Source organism: Narcine bancroftii, chromosome 7, assembly GCF_036971445.1.
Source record: "Narcine bancroftii isolate sNarBan1 chromosome 7, sNarBan1.hap1, whole genome shotgun sequence".
NCBI lineage: Eukaryota > Metazoa > Chordata > Chondrichthyes > Torpediniformes > Narcinidae > Narcine > Narcine bancroftii.
This window is the reverse complement of record NC_091475.1, coordinates 28,172,534-28,193,172: the sequence shown is the minus strand read 5'-3', so window position 1 is coordinate 28,193,172 and position 20,639 is coordinate 28,172,534. Positions and strand designations below refer to the sequence as shown.

Below are 20,639 nucleotides of genomic sequence, written 5' to 3'. Positions count from 1 at the left end.
TACAGAGCAGGAAATTTTAAAAAATATTAAATGTTATGGTTTCTTATCTAATATTGTGCAAATTGTAAAGTAGTACAAGGAACCTTGATCAAAATATTATAGTTAAAATAAAGTAACATTTATCAATCTGTAAGTCAATAGAGTTGTCACATGGAATTCACAAAAACTTTCATTTGAAAAATGGTCAACAAACTTCCATAGTTGCAAACTTCGAACCAGATTATAATATAGCATAGAGTATGTCAAATGCATGGAAGAATTTTGTTATCTATACTTTGTTAAAATCTATTATGTGATTTGGTATCATAGAGAGAATTGTAGAGGTCTGTCCAAAAACAATTCCTTTTATCATGGTTGGTGCACAATATTAGCAAGTAACCATGTTTTTAGGCCAGATAACATTAATGGGGTCGAGTGAGAAGAGAGGGAGGCATAGAGTTGGTGGAAGGGGAGTTTGTAGAGGGAATTCCTTGCATGCCATGGAGTGCATCCTTTGTCCCAGCTGGCTCCCAGACAAAAATAGTTTGATTCACAGAATAGGTTAATTGGTCATTATTAGAACTGTACAAATATAATTAACGGCAGCACACTATAGAGATCATTGGTGTCTGAGTTTGCCAAAATTGCTAAATTTTTCCCTTAATTTCAAAAGGAAAGAGAGAGTAGAAATATTCAGTTATATCCAATCTGTTGTGAGGATGAAATTTGATGGTCATGAAATCGTTAACTTCACTGTGTTGTCTGTAACAATAGGAGCAAAATTAGGCCTTTTGGTCCATCAAGTCTGCTCTGCCATTTGAATCATGGCTGATGTATTATTCCTCTCAACTACATTCTCCAGTCTCTCCCCGTAATTTCTGACACCCTCACTAATCAAGAACCTATCAACCTGTGCTTTAAATCTACCCAATGACTTGGCCTCTGCAGCCAACCATGGGAACAAATTTCACAGATCCACCACACTCCGACTGAAAAAAAAATCATCTCCTCACCTCAGTTCTAAAAGGCCGTGCTTTTATTTTGAGGCTGTGCCCTCGGTCTCCCACTAATGGTTATATCTTCTCCATGATCAGTCTATCCAGCCTCTCAATATTCGGTTGGTTTCAATAAGATCACCCTCTCCCCCCCTCATCCTTCTAAACTCCAGAGATACAGCGACCCATAAATTTACTCAAAGAAAATCCCTATTATTCGTCTGTATCTTGAAGTGTGTATTGAAACTTAATCTATTCATTGAATCTGATGCAAATAAGAATACAAAAGGTGCTGAAGGGTTCTTATATAATGTCATTTTGACTGTGAGAACCCAATTCAAACCAAAGCTATAATTTCACATATGAAGTTCTTGGAAAAATAATAGAAATTCAATATATTGAAATGTGATGCAAACTATACAAGCATTTCCAGGCATGGTGTCTTCTTACCCGATTGTGGGGAGTTTTCTGTTGACTGAGGTGTGCGCTTGTGCTCACCATCAGGTGAAGACAGGAGAGAAGTGGAACAGGAGTCTGTAGTTGAGGAAGATGTTGATGGAGCCTGAGCCGAAACGGTGGATGATGACGAAGACTGTGGCAGCTGATCAGCTGTTGAATCAATCTCCATGGTACTTTCTCCAGTTTCTTCCTGAGCAGTAGGTATATTTGAGTCTGATGCTTCCGACCTAACATTGCTTCCTGCAATAAAAAGGTATACTTAATTTCTTTCAACTCAAACTAGAACTCTAACCCATACTGTACCTCCTGTACAGAGATATATGGAGATAAAAGTTAGTGCATATAAAACAGAATGTTGGGGTTGGTGATAGTAAAATGCAGTAAAAGATCACGTCTGACAACATGTGAGACAGATTACATTTTATTGAGTTGAAAAGGAATTACACTTACAGGGAGATTTCCACACATTTGACTTATCAATAACAAATAAACTAGCATTACAATACAGTCCTGTTATCTCTGATATCAGAGTTTGTGAAACATGAAAAGTCAATTAGATAAAATATTCTTTGCGATAGCAAGCTGTTTCAGTATCCTCTCTATGTAGAATTCAATATAGAGTCAAATAATAATTTTGAATCCCAGAGTGTCAGCAATATATTTATTATTGTTAGAATTTGCCTTTTATGTCTTATAGTTTTTAAGCCCAAAGTACAAAAAAAAAGTTGTCCCATAGAGAATAAAGAACAACATACTGTGCCAACATTTCTAGGCAGCCATCATTCACCATTTTAACTAGAGACTCTGTGTCAAACATAACTCCAAAGAGCATGCAAGTGACTCACATGGATAAATAGAAGTTAGCCCTAGTGCAGACTAACTTTAATATCAGATCTGCACTCAGTGACGAGTCTGCATAACATTTCATGCAATTACTTTTGCAAACAGAATTATTTGACTGAAAACACTATTTAATTTGAAGTACTATTTAAAAGGGGCTTGCAGCTGCAAGCACAGGGTTTTGTGCGCGACAACATGAACTAACCATGTTGAGGAACTTTGGGGGCATCTGAGGCACTCTAGTATTTGCCAAAGCCCTTTCCTGCTCACGGCGTCGAAGGATTTGGTGAGGTCAACAAAGGTGATGTAGAGTCCAACTGCACAAAAACCAACAAGGTCGGGTCAGATACAGCAATGAGCTCTCTGAACCCTTCTCCATTACAATGGCGTGAAGCAAGGCTGCGTTCTCGCACCAACCCTCTTTTCAATCTTCTTCAGCATGATGCTGAACCAAGCCATGAAAGACCTCAACAATGAAGACACTGTTTACATCCGGTACCGCACGGATGGCAGTCTCTTCAATCTGAGGCGCCTGCAAGCTCACACCAAGACACAAGAACAACTTGTCCGTGAACTACTCTTTGCAGACGATGCCGCTTTAGTTGCCCATTCAGAGCCAGCTCTTCAGCGCTTGACGTCCTGTTTTGCGGAAACTGCCAAAATGTTTGGCCTGGAAGTCAGCCTGAAGAAAACTGAGGTCCTCCATCAGCCAGCTCCCCACCATGACTACCAGCCCCCCCACATCTCCATCAGGCACTCAAAACTCAAAACAGTCAACTAGTTTACCTATCTCGGCTGCACCATTTCATCGGATGCAAGGATTGACAACGAGATAGACAACAGACTCGCCAAGGCAAATAGCGCCTTCGGAAGACTACACAAACGAGTCTAGAAAAACAACCAACTGAAAAACCTCACAAAGATTAGCGTATACAGAGCCGTTGTCATACCCACACTCCTGTTCGGCTCCGAATCATGGGTCCTCTACCGGCATCACCTACGGCTCCTAGAACGCTTCCACCAGCGTTGTCTCCGCTCCATCCTCAACATTCATTGGAGCGACTTCATCCCTAACATCGAAGTACTCGAGATGGCAGAGGCCGACAGCATCGAATCCACACTGCTGAAGATCCAACTGCGCTGGGTAGGTCACATCTCCAGAATGGAGGACCATCGCCTTCCCAAGATCGTGTTATATGGCGAGCTCTCCACTGGCCACCGTGACAGAGGTGCACCAAAGAGGTACAAGGACTGCCTAAATAAATCTCTTGGTGCCTGCCACATTGACAACTGCCAGTGGGCTGATATCGCCTCAAACCGTGCATCTTGGCGCCTCACAGTTCGGCGGGCAGCAACCTCCTTTGAAGAAGACCGCAGAGCCCACCTCACTGACAAAAGACAAAGGAGGAAAAACCCAACACCCAACCCCAACCAACCAATTTTCCCCTGCAACCGCTGCAACCGTGTCTGCCTGTCCCGCATCGGACTTGTCAGTCACAAACAAGCCTGCAGCTGACGTGGACATTTACCCCTCCATAAATCTTCATCCGCGAAGCCAAGCCAAAGAAAGAACATGAACTAATTTATTTTCTGGAAGAGTACTTCTAATTTTATTTTTGATTTGCTCATTCTGACAAAGTACTCATTACTTGCAATTGTTATCTCTTTTGCTACTTCATTTTGGATATGAAAACATCTAGAAGAGTAGCAGTGCCAGCTGAAGCAATGGATGGGTTTGTTCAGACTAAAGAGAAGGAACCTGTTGATTGAAGACTCTATCCAAACCAGCTTCAAGGGGATAACACTCCAATGTCTGGAATCACAACTTTACAGAGGATGGTACTTGGGTCAATGAAGATCAATCATTCCAATCATCACCTTACAAAATTTGTCCCATTAATCTTCAGTTGCTTCATCAGTGACCTTCCTTCCATCAAAGTCAGAAGTGAAGTTGCTTGTGGAATTGCACAATATTCTTTAACATATCAACTTCTCAGCAATTTAACTAGTCAATTGCTGCATGCAACAAGGCTTATACAACACTTAAGTAAGTGGTTGGTAACACTTGAAATGCTAAAGTGCCAAGAAATGACATCAAACAGGAGCAGGTCCTCCAATATATCTGTGAAATTCACTGTCCTTACTCATTCCATGTACCCCACAGTGAGCATCTTGAAGGATAGCACTTAATAAAGAGTCAACTGGACTGGCAACATGAACAATGTGGCTACAAGTCCAGGTCAGATACTGTATATCTTGCAGAAAGTGTCTCATTTCCTGACACCCCAAAGTTCTTAAACCATCTACAAAGAACAAAGCAGGAGTATACTACAATATTGGATAAATTCAGCTCCAACTCCTCTCAAAAATTTCAATATTATCCAGGAAAAAGCATCCTGCTTGATTACCATCCAATCAACCACTGTAAATATTAATTCTGTTCACCTCTACTGCACAATGGCTGGTGGGTGTTTAGCAACTGTGTCACAGTGCGAAGTGAATGAGAAAATGATTAGACGTAGTTGAGTCAAAGTTCATTAAAAGTCATTTACTCAAACAGTCACCTTCAGCTTTTTAAAACTCTGCGTATTCAAAATGACGACATCGCATTGTGACATCATTACATCACTCGGAACCTCCTGAGCCGGTTCAATTAAGCCTCCGGTCAGCTGCTACATGCTCCCCCACCCCCCACCCCCCCAGAACCAGCTAATAGGAGGCTAATCCTCTGGTGCCATTATTGTCCACTGCTCTTGGGTGGTCATCCGCACCTTCACATCGGGGGTCGTGGCAAGGGCCAAAGTTAAGATGAGCAGGCTTTAGTAAATCAATCATAAATGTCTCTGGATGTCCCACCAATGTCTAGTACACAAGTTGTATGATTGTTTCGTAGCACTCTGAAGGGACCCTCATACGGCCTCTGTAAGGGTGGCCTGTGTGTACCTCTACACAAAACACAAACTCACAGTCCCGGAGTTCTTTGAGTTGAAGGATGTCATTGTTCCATGCCTTGACATGGGAACTGGAGCCAATTTTCCAAGCCACTCCTGCAGTCTGTCTAAGACCTCCTGTCCACATGCTGCAATCATGCCCCAGGTACAATGAGCGGGGGTCTATAACCAATTCTGCTGGGGAAGGGTTAGAATCCTCCTTGGGTAATTTTCTTATTCCCAGGAGGATCCAGGGCAGCTCATCCACCCAATAAGGTCCTTGGATGCAGGCCATCAGTGCAGCCTTCATGTGCCTATGGAACCATTCCACCAGGCCATTCAACTGCGGGTGGTAGGCTGCTGTGTGGTGGAGCTGCATTCCCAGCAGTCACAACAAAACATCCCAGAGTGCGGAGGTTAACTGTGGGCCTCTGTCGGAGATGATGTGCATGGGTAGACCAAACTGAGATACACAGGCAGAAATAAAAGCTCTGGGACATGAATCGGTTGAAGAATCCATCATAGGAACTGCTTCTAGCCACCGAGTGAATCTGTCAATGACCATTAACAAGTACCTAGATTCTTGTGACACCGGAAGCGGGCTGACAAAGATGACATGCACGTGGTCAAATGTGCACTGGGGTGGCTGGAAAGGCTGAAGTGGCGGCTTCACATGCCTTTGCACTTTTGCAAATTTGCAGACTATACACGCCTTTGCCCAGTACTTCACCTGCTTTGAGTCTATGCCATACAAATTTGTGTGCTATCAGGTGGACCATCACTCAAATTGAGGGGTAGGACAGTCCATGAATGGCATTGAAAATGCAATATCTCCATGCAGCAAGGACGATGGAGCAAGGTTGACCTGTGGAAACATCGCTAAGGAGAGTGGTACTTTGCGGCCCAAAGGCTACATCTTTGAGTTGAAGGCTTGTGATAATAGTTCTATAAGCTGGGAGTTCATCATCCTGGTGCTGAGCTTTGGCAAGCACCATGTAGTCTACACCTGGAGAGAGGGCATGTACTGCTTGAACAGAGGAACAGGACAGGGTATCAGCCACTACATTACTCTTTCTGGAAATATGTTTAATCTTGGTTGAAACCTCAGATAAGTAAGATAGGTACTGTTGCTGGCAGGCTGACCAGGGATCTGATGCCTTCACAAAGGTGAACATAGGTGGTTTATGGTCAGTAAAAATTGCAAAGTCCCTGTCTTCCAAAAAAATAGCAGAAGTGTCTGACTGCTAGGTACAGCGCCAGAATTTCCCTATTGAATGTACTGTATTTTGTTTCCAGAGGGCGGAGGGGCCTACTAATAAATGCTAGAGGCTTCCATTGTCCATTAGTGTAGTGTTCCAAGACCCCGCCTACTGCAGCATCAAACACATCCATTGTGGATGGATCAGCAATGTTGCCTTTGCTAGGAAGGTTTTGGTTTGCTGGAATGCTACCGTCATCTCCTTTGACCACTCGAGTTCTTTGGCATTGCTCGATATGATGTCAAAAAGGGGTTTCATAATAGGAGCTGCAGAGGGTAGAAAGTGATGATAGAAATTGACCATCCCCACAAATTCCTGGTGTCTTTTGATCATATCGGGCCTTGCGAATTTGAAGATGGCTTTCACCTTGCTAGGCAATGGAACAACACCTCAGCTACTGATCTGTGTCCCAAGAACTTGATAGAGGCATGCCAAGATTTACACTTGGCAGGGTTCACAGTTAGCCCGAGCTCCAGTAGGCGACTGCAGAGTAAACTCAGATGCTGCAGGTGCTCTCTGTGGGAGTGGCTGGAAATTAGTATGTCATCCAAGTGTATGAAAAGAAAGTCCCTGACTGCACTATAAGAGTATTTTCACCAGAAGAAATGCAGCAGTTTAAGGTAGCCACCCAAACCATTTACAAGAACAATTAGGAATAGCAATAAATACTGACCTTTACAGCAATGCCCAGATTTTGAAAAATGAATAAATAGAACAAAAACAGGATCTGCCCAAACAAGAGTTACCTTGGAGGAGCATTGCAACAAAAGCCTGTACTTCCATCAAATTACTGCAACTTGCTGCAGCTGGTCCTAATGATTACTCATCACAGAGACCACATTATTGGTTAAAAATGACCACATTCCTCATTGATTTGCTCACACTCTCATGCTGCTGTTGGGATATGTCTTTTCCCAGTACAATTTCATGGTAGGATCGAATTATCTTTCTTATGGATGACAACAGCTAAGAGAACATTGAGATAATATAATGACAAACTTCCATTGGCTTAGAGGCACTACATTCTGTATTCCTCTAACAATGAGCAAGGAGCCTTTCAGCATGGAAAAAGGCCTTCTAGCCCTTGCCAACCAAAAATGCCCCACCTATACTAGTCCCATCACCAATTCAATCAGCTTTTAACTGGTCATGACCACAATGGAAACATTCAGGTCTGTACCATGTTTGCACTGGCTGTCACAATTCAATCATCTTGCACCATTCATCTATCAGAAAAGTGTCAGAGAAACACAGTGAAGGATTACAACATAGCTGATAATACAATCATCTATTACTTCAATAAGCTTCTTTGAATCACTTCCTTTTCTCTCCATCACCCATTCCATTTTGACATCACCTACACTTTCTACTGGGTCTCATATCTCTGGCCCCCAGTTTCCATCTGCCTACTATCCCTAACTTATTTGGTTCTACACTTCACTTTCCTTGCTTATCAGATTCCTTAGTCTTTGGGTCTTTGTGGTCTCCACTTATCACTTCCCAGCCTCTGTTACTATCTCCACACTTCCTTCTAATCCTCGACCATCTACCAATCCTCTCTTCACCTGGATCCTCTTATTGCCTGGCAGCTATTTCCAATCCCTCACCCTGCCTCTATATAATGGCCATCTCTCATCTACTCTTTTCAGTCTAGATGAAGGGTTTCAACCTGAAAGGTGTTTGTTCATTTCCCTCCACAGATGCTGCCAGAATTCCACCAGATTCCAATCCCTGCAGTCTCTAGTGTTTTTGATAAGCTTGATTACCTCAGGTACAATCACCAGAGTGTAATCACTAGCAACATTATAAGTCACTTCATCATCATTTCATGGAACCTTCATCAATTACACTATTCCCTGCAACATAGCCCAAAGTGCACTAGAACCTTAGAATATTGTATTTTGAATAGCTTAGTAATACAAAGAGGAGAGCAGTTAGAAAATAGTGACAGGGAACCAGAGATGTGGAGTAACAATGCATAGAAGTTTAAGGTGCCAGAAAATAGTTGAAAGAACACACAAAGCAAACTCACTGTCCCACCATTAAAAGTTGCAGAAAGCCCAAATCCATTTAATATCTCTGTTACAACTTTCATCGCAGCTTTAAGAACTTTAAACTCATTCAAGTAAACTCTTCTGTGTTGATAAACTGCTCCTGACCATGTAAAGTCAATTAATCGCCAAAAGTGCACAAAGATTTAAATTATCACCAATTCAGTACATTTTTAATTAATTTAAAACAAATTATTTTTCTGAAGAGGTACTCCTCCCAAAATGCTCCTTCAGTTGCATCAGAAAAGCTGTTGGAAGGTGGCTCTTGTTCATGTGGCAGAAAGTGTCTTGGTGCTCAAGTTTCTGAGGGCTTGATTGAAAATGCTTCGGCAACAGGTGAAAAGTAAATCCCTACTGTATTATTGGCTGGCAAGATTTCCTGAGAGGGCAATGTGGGTCTAGGTTTCATCACATTCCGTTATTTTGGGAGAATACATTTATAGAAATGTGTGATGGCTTGAAACCCCTTTTAGCCCCCATATTGCATAGAATGCATTCTGGAAACAGCTTCAAAAACAAAACAAATACTAAATTATTCTGAAAATGAAATCTACACATTGCTATGAACAATTATTTAACTTCAAACAGCAGCAAGTGAATACTACAAAAATTAAATTCCTTCATCTCAAACATGTCAAACCTCTTGTCATAGCCTTTATCATAGTTTGGATTGGCAACAAAGTTTCAAACGTAAAAATCACATCTTCATGACCTTATTTCCTATCTCTGTGCTTTTGAAAATAGATTATTTTTGCATCCTTCTCCTTCATCTCACCAATGGTTTCTATCTGTGGTAACACCTAGTCAGGACCTATAATTAAATTTTCTTCATGATGCCCACTGTCTGTCCTCATCCTGAAGCAAATGTTTGGTCAACTATTTTCAGCTACAGGTACTCCCAACTTACGAATGTAATCGGGACTGAAGAATCGGTTGGTTGTATCTCAAAATGGACTTAAGTCAGAATTTTCCCTGCTTGGGTAGAGTATTTGACAAACTAATACAGGGATACAGGGCATGGAAGAGGCAAAATGTGCAATTTATTTTTGTTAGTTGGCGTCCCGGGGTCCATAGGCCAGGCACGGCCATCTTGATTCCTGTGTTCATGCGCAAGTCTTTGGTTGGCACATACCAGTGGGTTCACATATCGGAGTTTGGTTGATGCATGCGCAAGAGTTAGGTGCTCTAACAATATTGAATTTACACCCTTAACTAATAAACAAATATTTCCATTCAGAACTCCTAAAAAAATCCGAGAAACATAAAATCAAACTTACCTGAGTTTTAAACAGCACCAAGCACAAGCAGGTACAACAACAATTCTGCAGTTCACAACAACAACTTCCCAGTTTTAAACAGCTCAAGCAGGTACAACAACAACTCCAACAGCGGACCCATGAGCCAGGTAAAGAAGACCCGACCACGTCGATGCAGAAGGGAGCTATAGGTCAAGCTGAGATGCCAAGACCTGAAGCTTCTGCTCCCTAACGTCCTCCTGGCCAATGTACTGTCCTTGGAGAACAAACTCGATGAACTCCAAGCCAGAATTCAACGTCAGAGAGATAACAGGGATTGCTGCGTGATGTGCTTTACAGAAATATGGCTAAACATGGATATTCCAGACATGGCGCTACAGCCCAAGGGCTACACCCTCTTATCGCACTGATCGAACATCAGCATCTGGAAAAACTAGAGGAGGCAGTGTTTGTGTCATCATCAATTCATCGTGGTGCACAGATGTGACAGTCATGTTCCAGTCCTTCTCCCCTCATCTGGAACATCTAGTGATCATGTGTCACCCATTTTACCTGCTGAAGGAGTACACCATCATCATCTTGGTCACAGTGTACATTCCGCCTCAGGCTAACATCAGGCTGGCACTGGTAGGACTGAACACTGTGATAAACAGCCTTGAGCCAACACATCTGGATGCCTTCCCGATCATTGTGGGAGGCTTCAATCATTCCAACCTGAAGTTTCTGGCAAACTACCACCAAAACATCACATGCAAGACCATGGGAACCAACACACTTGGCCACTGCTATACCACCATGAAGAATGCATACCGAGCCATACCACATTAATCAGTAAGTCTGATTACCTGGCAGTACTTCTACTCCCGGCATACAAGGAGAGACTGAAGACCACTGCACCAATGGTGAAGTCAGCGAAGGTGTGGTTGAGGGAGGCATAGGAGAGTGCAGGACTGCTTTGAATCGGTGAACTGGAACATATTCAAGGACATTCATAGACTTGAATGAATATGCAACAGGTGTCACCGACTTCATCAAGTCCTGTGTGGATGAATGTGTGCCCACAAGCAAATACCTGATGTTCCCTAACCAGAAGTCTTGGATGAATCAGAGAATCTTCAACCTGCTGAGGGTGAAAACAAGGGTATTTAGGCTGGGGATAGAGATCTTGACAAGAAGTCCAGGTACGACCTGCGGAAGTCCATCTCCGAAGCAAAGTGGCAATTCCAAAGGAAGCTAGAAACAGACAAATGCATGCCAGCTATGGCAGGGAGCGCAGGCCATTACATCTATAGTGTACAGGAAAACTCTATAGATGGCTGCAATGCTTCACTAACTGATGAGCTGAATATCTTCTATGCTCATTTTGAGAAGAACCAAACAATGCCTACTAGTATCCCTGAAAAGGCTCAGGACCCTGTGATATCTGTCCCTGAAGGTGACGTCAGAACATCATTCAAGAGGGTGAACCCTCACATGGCGTCAGGCCCTGAGGGCATATCTGGCAGGGTACTGAAAATCTGTGCCAACCAACTAGCTGGAGTGTTCACGGACATTTTCAATCTCTCATTGTGGCAATCAGAGATTCCCACCAGCTTCAAAAGGACATCAATCATCCTGGTACCCAAGAAGAGTAGCGTGGACTGCTTCAATGGTTACTGCCCCATAGCACTAACTTCTACTGTGATGAAATGTTTCAAGAGGCTGGTCATGGTCAGAATTAACACATACCTAAATAAAGATCTGCAGCCACTGCAATTCGCCTCTCGTCACAATTGCTCCATGGCAAATGCAATATCGCTGGCTCTATACTCAGCTCTGGATCACCTCGAAAAAAAAAGCTATTCATATATGCGGCTGCTCTTCGTAGACTACAGCTCGCCCTTCAATATGATAATACGATTATTCCCCTCATTGCTGGTCAAGAAGCTACAAAATCTAGGTCTCTGTACCCCCCCTCCTCCCCCACCCCCTGCAACTGGATCCTTGACTTTCTCATCTGAAGACCACAGTCAGTAACGAATTGGAAACAACGTCTCCTCCTCACAGATCATCCACACAGGCACACCCCAAGGATGCGAGCTTAGCCCACTGCTCTACTCATTATACACCCACAACTGTGTGGCCAGGCACAATTCCACTGCCATCTACAAGTATGCAGACGACACCACAGTTGTCAGCAAAATCACAAACGGCAATGAGGAAGCATATGGGGGGAGATAAAATCAGCTTGTTGAACGGTATAACTCCAGAGGGTTGTTAACTCGACTTGCGACATCACAGGCACCAGACTTCACTCTATTTAGGACATCTACATGAGGCAGTGTCTTAAAAAGCAGCCTCTATCCTCAAAGACCCCCCCCCCCACCACCACCCAAGCCACTTTTCCTCGGCTACCATCGGGGAAAAGGCAAGCACTCAGCGGCACAAGGACAGCTTCTTCCCCATTGACTAATCAATGACTGAAGACATTGTCTTACTTTTTGTGCACTAATATTGTTATTATCTTTTTTATAGTCATGTTGTAAGATGGTTATAATATCAATGTTTGCTCTATCATGATGTTGAAAAACATCGGATTTCATGACTTAATGACAATAAATGCTGATTCTGGTTTGTTGAAAGATCCATAAATAAGAGCAATACTAAATTGATCTCTTAAGCATACCAACTTATTAACATACTAACTGCACAAATTATAATTAGAAAAAAATGTAACATAAAATCTCTTTAAAAATGTTCCCAAAACTTACTTTCACAATTCTAGTTAGACCAGAAGGCTACCCGCCTCCTCCTCTGCAAATTGTTCAAAACATTTTAATTGTGTGTTTTCAATGTACCACGAAGGACAAAACCAAAACAAAGTATTTGCTTTTGAGAAAATCTACATGCTTAAAATCATCTCTAAAATGTTTAATGTCTCAGTTATAATCCTTATTAAGCAACTGCATTGTTTGAAGAAGGGGATGATTATCTCCAGCAGCTTGTGATTATTAGTTTCCGTGTTAACCTCGGCAACAGTCAAAGTTTTTTCTGTTTCAATTTTATTTTGGCCGTCAGAATTTTCTGGTGTCCCTTATTCTGATAGTTCTTATAGTAAGAATAAAAGTTTGTTTGAATTAAGTGTATGATTAAATAATGAGATAAATTGCAGTTCATAATATTTTGCTACATGCATACTTTTCAATTATATACAGCAATGTGCAATTAGGTACATGCACATATTAGTGACTAAGGTAACATACCTCTGGATCTTGATCTTCCCCTCCCTCTTAAGTTGCTTTGGGCATTTTCACTGGCTTCTTCAAACCACCTGGACAACATGTCTGACATACGTTGCATGAGTGACACATTTGGACTTTGTTCTCCTGAAACATTGAAGAAAGATACTTGTGGATTGTTTCAATAAGCATATGGGATTGTTGGCTAGGAACCCGACTTATCTGTTTTTGGTCTACAAACACATTAATCTCCTAGACCTAGCATCAAAATGAATTTTCCTTAAAAAAAATTGTCAGACTGAACAAAAGAAAATTGCATCGAACCAAAAGAACAGCTAAAGCACCACCTGTATAATTTCCTACAAACCTGTGGTTACATTGCAGTGCAACAATCAAAGAAAGGACAGCAACAGACTCCCTTTTGCAGCTTAATAGCAGTAATTAGAATAGGCTTTGCAAAACAGGAGAAAGGCTTCTGGGAAGCTAGTGCTACACAATTTACACATAAGTACACTGTTACAGAGGAGCAGTTTATTCTCTTCTTCTGCAAAGAGGTGAGCGACTTTCTCCTCTCCACCGCAGTCGTTTGAGGGGGGCTTCCACTTGGTCTCGGGCCCACAGTGCCCTCATATTGGTTGCACCAAACCTCAGTGAGTCTCACAGTAGTATTCCTGAGTGTGTGGAGAAGGATGCAAGGGACCTTGCACAGTTCATTCCCAGCAACAGGATTACAAGAGGATTCTCTGATTTACAAGCTGTTCCCAGGGAGGCACATGGAGTCAGACATACAGGACTGCTGGAAGACCATCAACTCGGTGAAAGATGCATTTTGGTCTGCTCAAAACGTGTTGGTCTTACAGCACACAGATATGTCTTTGCGGGAATGCTGCCGACTGGCTCATTCCAGGCTGCAGAAGTATGTGCTGAGGGACCTACTAAGGCTTGGTATACGAGGGCCCTGAGGGGAAGGACCACAGACTAGAGTTCTCCCATTATTGTGCATTGAGGAGCTGAGACTGAGGGGAATCCTCTCAAACAACAAACAGAGGGGGGAGAAGTGTCAAGATGCCACAGTGTGGTAATGGTGTAAATAGAAATGAATATAACAATGTACAGTGATGGAAATGTATGGATACGAAACTAAGAGAAGGAACAGACTTTGAATGTTTTTCCTTTCAACCAACTCAAAATTAATCAGTGGAGTGAAGGGACTACAGATGCTGAAATCTCGAGCAAAAAAAAAAACAAACAGCTGGAGAAACTCAGCAGCTCCTGATGCAGGAACTCAACGTCCTGAGGTAAACTCTCAACCAAAACATCAACCATTCCTTTCCCTCCACAGATGCTGCCTGACGTATTGAGTTCCTACAGCTGTTAGCTCCAAATATAATTGTCCCTTTAAGTCACATTGATTTCGGACATAATTCTGCTCCTACGGCTATATTTTCTCTGCATGGTAAAAACACAATACTGGAGAAACTCAGCAGGTCAAAAAGTGTCCTTTATATAAAAAAAGGTAAAAATGCATAACTGACGTTTCGGGCTTGAGTCCTTCATCAATACATGTTGAGTTTCTCCAGCATTGTTTTTACTTCAACCACAATGTCTGCAGACTTCAGTTTTACTTTTCTCTGCATGATAATTACATTAATGAGAGGCTTCATCTATGTAGCATAAGTATCGACCATCCTTGTGTATTGATACTCCTGTGTATTTTAAAATGGGTGCAATTTTTATGAAATGTTTTGATTGGGAGCCCTATACAAGGGTGGAAGAAGAGAGGGGATTGTAATTATATCTTCTTTCCTTGCTTGTTCTTGGAAATTATCATAAAACAAGTAAAAGTATCCAACTCCAGATGAATCAAGGTAATTTCCATACCATTGGTATAAGTCATGTAATTGGGTGTCTCAATCAAAATGTTCTTACCAATGCACCCCTTACTAATGTTGTGAACCATGAATTTTTTTTCCCTCTACTTTCCAAACATCTGCTCCTTACTTCAGTTTGAATGTTTAATTTTTAAAAATTTAGAAATACAGCAAAGTAACAGGCCCTTTTCAACCCACGAGTCTGTGCAGCCTAATTTATCCCCAATTAACCTACACCCCGGTTGAATGGTGGAGGAAACAGCAACACCAGGGGAAAACCACGCAGAAATGGGAGAATGTACAAACTCCTTACAGGATTTGTATGACAAAGTAGTTAACTTCATCATAAATTTAGAGATGATACTAAAACTGCTGTCGAGGACAGTGAGGAAGAATATTTAAGTTTACAACAAGATCTAGATTAGTTTGGAAGGTAGGCCCAAGGAGTAGCAATTGGAATTTAACTCTAACAAGTGTAAAGTGTTGTAGTTTGGTCAGTAAAACAAGGGCAAAACTTACACAATGAGTGGTAGGGCTTTGGACAGTGCTGGAAAACAGAGTGACTTTAGGAAACTGGTGCATAGTTCCTTGAAAATGGCAACTCATGTGGACAAAGTGGTGAAGGCACATTTGGCATATTTGCCTTCATTGGGTGGAACATATAATACAAAAGGAGATCTCATAATTCAGCTGTATAAGGCATTGGTGAGACCATGCTTGAAGTATGCATTTCCGGCTGGCCAGCTAAAGGATGGACATTAATAACTTGGAAGGGGTGGTGAGGAGACTCATGAGGATCTTGCCAGGACTAGAGGCTATGAGTTGTGTGGAGCAGTTAGATAGGCTGGGTTTTTATTCCCAAGAGTAAAGGAGGTTGAGGGGTGATCTTATGGAGGGGCATGGGAAAAATGAATGCTCACAGTCTTTTTTGCAGGGTAGATGATTCCAGAACTAAAGGGCGTAGATTTAAGGTGAAAGGGAAATGATTTAACAGGGATATAAGAAACAACTTCTTCCATTCTGAGGATGGTACATATCTGGAACAAACTACCAGGGTAAACCATAGAAGCAGCACAATAAAAGTGTTCAAAAGACATTTGGACAGATTTATGGATAGGAACGGCTTAGAAGAATATGGACCAAATACAGACAAATGGGACTAGCCCAGAATGGCAACTTGGTCAGCATGGATAAGTTGCACCATACAGACTGTTTTTGCCAGGTGATTATGAAACATTCTTTAATTATTTTTAATTTGTGGGCCATTTTGTTGCAAATAAGATATAATGACAGGAATGCAGGAATATGAATATGTGACTTTTGAAGATCTGAAAAGTAGACAATGGCCTGCAGATGGATTGATATAGTTGTCCATAGAAATGATTCCTATTCAATTTAGGCATATTCCCCCCCCCCCCCCCGCCCCTCCTTTCCTTTCACGATATTGGTCCAATAAATTTTGTCTCCTTGATTGTTTTACATCCTTTAATGTGTGTTCATTAATTTAATGTCAGGCCAAGTCTTATTGGTAGCTCTCCAATTCAACAGAAGTAGTCCCAGGACTGCATACATATACAATGAGTGCAAGACTTAATGATAGTTTTGAGGGTACTGAGCTTGTCACGGTGCTCCATTAATAGCTCCTCATGAAAGGAGCTGAGTCTTGCAATTTCACAAATTTAAGATGGAAGATATGGTTGAGTGATGGGGCTAAGAAGATTTTAAAAAAGATCCAGTGGAACCTGTCAGACCCGCCTCTGGACCCTAATCCCACTGATTCCAAAGGGGATTTTAAACCTGCAGATTATGAAGTCTTAGACATGGGTTTTGAATAATTTCTGAGATCTTTTATGTATGATTAATTAGCAATTTTTAAGTTACTAATTGTTTTAATAATCAATTTCAATAGTCATTAAAATACTTCTGTATGTCAGAAACTTTTGAAAACTTAAAAATCTAAAACAACTCTGGCAGAATACAAAGTTCTAACCCAAGCTTTGTCTTCTATCAAAGACCGTCAAGGGTAGTTCAGAAGCAGGACCTTTTCTCTGTGCAGCCCGGGATCCAGTCACTGTCCGGTCCTTGCCACCTGAGAGTTAGTGGGCTAGCAAGATCAGCTAGCCACATTTGATCCATGTAAGTTCAGGAATGGGGTGCTGCAGGTAATGGTACCCAGCAGGGAGGCTGATCTAACAGCATTTTGATCATTGTGTTTCAGTGTGGGAATTTGCAACTGAGAAAACAAATTGATATGTTGTGAATGTATATCAGTCATAATCTTCTTTTCTTATTTTATTGTGCATTAAAGTTGAGGTGACTTTCAACAAAATAATGATATCTCATTTGTAGGTAGTGCTGTCATCACAAGGTTAAACTACTCAACGTATCAGTCTTAATTTTTGTGATTAACATGACCAAAAGGTGAAATTGTGCCATATATTTAATGCAAAACAAAATATAATTGGCAAAAGGACCAATGAAGGCAAGTCCATCTTTTCAGATTCTCAGAATTCAAGTTTTTAACTTCCCCTGCTTCGTAGAATTTCCCCTCTAGAAGGCCCTTTGTGTTTCGTCATAGAGCGGCTGCCGTGTCATTTTTAGCTAAATACTGCTGCGGCTTCTGCCACTGGCTTAACTACCTATCCATCTGTTTAGTCGCTCCCACTACTGTCATTTCACCCCTATTATGGAGGCCCAGTTCCTTCTTGTTACTAATCCCAACACAATAATCTTGGCTCTCTTAAGTCCTCTTCCCACTCAAGCAATCCTTTAATGAACCCAAGTTTGATTTTCCTCAAACCTGTCAGCCACTGGAAGTTAGAGAAATATTTGGGCTATTAAATGGTGATATTTATCCTTGCAAATTGTATGCTGAAAAAAAAAGCTAATGTCAACTAGGATCTTTAGTTTGGAAGTAACAACTGAGAGATGATGTTACAAAAAGGTACAGATTAAATAATATGCATAAATAAAGTAACCCAGAGCTCTACAAAAGCAGGATAGGGAAAACTAGATGGGAATTGTTGACATCAGTTGTGGCCAAGTGACACAAAGAAAGTCAGGAAATCTGCAAGCAGTTTGTGAAACTGTTTTTACCAGTTACGGTTACTCTGAATCTTGTTTCAATCCAATATATCAACTAAAATATAAGAAACAACTGCATTAATCTTCCACTATTTAACATTTGCCAGATTCTCATGCAGTTTTTTAATATTATCTTCCATCTGTGAATAAAAAAAGCTGAATAAAATGCTGCCTCTCTTTAGTACGAGGACAAGCTGCGAGTTTGCACTTTTTCTTGACATAACTATTCATTGAATTTCACCCAAAGACACTAAAAATAAGGGAAATCTCTCTGTCCAGACACAATGTGTAAAAGATGTACGACAAGGAAGTACAACCATTTAGGGTCTTACTAAATATTTAAAAATCATTCAAGCATAGTGAGAAATTATGTCAAAATTATTCAATGTAATTACTATCTTGAAATTCACTTTCAAATTTTGCATGTTTCGATACACCACAGCAGCAAATTGAATTCAATTTATTTTCCTTTTTTTATTTAATAATCTGAAATTTTATTAAGAAACCAAAGGTTTTAACCATCCAGTCCAACATTTAATTTAAAGAAAGGTGAATTTAAGTAACTAAGCACAAATGCTGTTGTAATTAAAATGCAGTCAGGTATATCTACATTTAACATAGAAAGCACCAACCATCACGCTCTCGCTGACTTTCGGGTCTAGCCCTTGGCCCAGTATCAGACCAATCCCCTCGAAGGCGGAGTCGTTTAACAGGTGGCTGCCGGATCTAGATATGAATAAGAAATCTGGATAAAAATGAAAGCACTATTCAATTATTTCAAAACCAGACTATTAATTTGGAACACGTTTTCCTGACAAGAGCAGTGTGCAGTCATGATCTAAGCAACAATAAGATTTAAAAATGCAGAAATAGTTCTTAAAAAAAATTTAGATAGTGGAGGTAAAGACTCCAGTTCTATATGAAACATTATCTTTGTATGTTTGCTTTCTTTATTAGGATTCATTACACCTTGCTCCTGCATGTTATAATTTTGGTAAATGAATGTTAATCAAGTTTGTTTTCTAATACCCAGAATATGCAATTATAATTTACAAATAAATCTATTTGGTATTGGAAAGAATCCCTCACACCCCTTGCAGCCTATCAAAAAAAAAGCTGATAGCCTGCTTTCTCTTACGCACTCCATTTTCAGTCACCAGGGATAAAAGGTGGGGAGGAACATTCCTGAAATTTTTGAATGACCCTGAACATCAGTAAATGAACATGTAAAAGACAATATATGTATGGCATTGAACACAATGAGAAATGTGGTATAAAACAAGTAGTTTTTTAAAAAAACTGGTCTTTCATTCTTTACTGTACATCTTCGGTGATAAACCTTTTAAAAATGGTTTATAGAACAGTTATTGGAAATATTACAAGAAATATTTTTCTCAGAACCCTACACCCTACAAGATTGCACTGACATGAACAGCTGGAAGAATTTCATCCATAGTGCTTTTTGTTTACTGGATGGCAAAATTACTGACATATATATAAACATGCCATTAACCTTTAATTATCTGCTTCCACTGACAGTGAATGTGTAAAGCATTGATGACATTTTATGGGAACAGTCAGTCCTATTTAATTATAAATTGAATAGTGATACAGCAGGTTATCAACAAAATAACTGGACGCAGAGGTTTAAAATGCATACAAAAATCGGGTAAATATGCAGGCAACTGGAGAAGTGAGACAGCACATTCCTTAATATCTGTACATTTCTACAAAATGGGCAATATCAAAAACATGCAATAAACAAAACATAAAAATGTTTATTCAAATGGGGCTTTTAAGAGATCAGTTTCTTCCAGCACCTCCATTAGCTGTTCTATAAACAGAGTCTGAACCAATAATCATGTGCTGTTGCTTTCCTGGAAATGAATTCACCTTAGTAAACAAGCATTAGGCATTTTACAAATACTGCTGCCTGACTTAGCATGTGACCTTGTAAAGACTTTCAAGAGAAATCAAATAGAGGACTATATGCATTCAATTTTAGTCTTTAAAAATGTTGATAAACGTGACTTCTAAAAAAACATTCTAATTTTTAAATCTTTCTGTGAAAAAAATCAGACAACAATAAAATGTGAAATTTTTAATGCAATTTTTATGATCATAGCATCTGAAATTTTTTTTTTTGCATTTTGATTATACATTATGAAAAGTTAAAAGGAAAACCTGCCATGAACTAGCAACTGAGCAATTTTTTTGGGAATCTTTTATTTAAAATTTTAATCCATGCAATTATGTACTTTTACATTAACCACATTTGGATAGATTAGAAATTACATTGAGTACATGGTAATTTTACCCCCCCCCCCCTTGCCCTCCCTCCTCTCCCACATTTACCCCCCATTAAGAAAACATAATAATAGAAATATATATAATATATAGTTATATGGAAAAAAATTATAAAAAGAAAGTAAAAGAGAAAAATAATATTATTCTGGATTGCACAAAGGATTGGTTCACACATTGGGATCTTACAGTATTTATATAGTGACTTTTGGGAAGAAGATTATTACAGGTCTTAAGTGGCTGGAAATACATTTTTACACATTTATCCCTAAACTTTAGATATACAGGCTCCAAATTTGTAAAAAAATAAAAGTAGAATATTTATTTCCTAAATTATATGTAATTTTCTCCAAAAGAATACAACTTTACATTTCCATATTCTATCTTTTCATA

The 20,639-nt window shown here is 40.3% G+C and overlaps 1 protein-coding gene across 5 annotated transcripts in view; it reads right to left on the bottom strand.

The window, feature by feature from the left end:
- dcaf6 (ddb1 and cul4 associated factor 6) overlaps positions 1 to 20,639 on the bottom strand; it is a 156,190-nt gene that overhangs the window by 88,399 nt on the left and 47,152 nt on the right. For all 5 annotated transcript variants that reach the window (XM_069889246.1, XM_069889247.1, XM_069889249.1 and 2 more), the window contains exons 8-10: positions 18,575 to 18,668; positions 13,012 to 13,134; positions 1,425 to 1,673 (exon numbers count right to left, since the gene is read on the bottom strand). In XM_069889246.1, the coding sequence (XP_069745347.1) occupies positions 1,425 to 1,673; positions 13,012 to 13,134; positions 18,575 to 18,668 (466 nt within the window). The remainder of the gene's footprint in view (positions 1 to 1,424; positions 1,674 to 13,011; positions 13,135 to 18,574; positions 18,669 to 20,639) is intronic.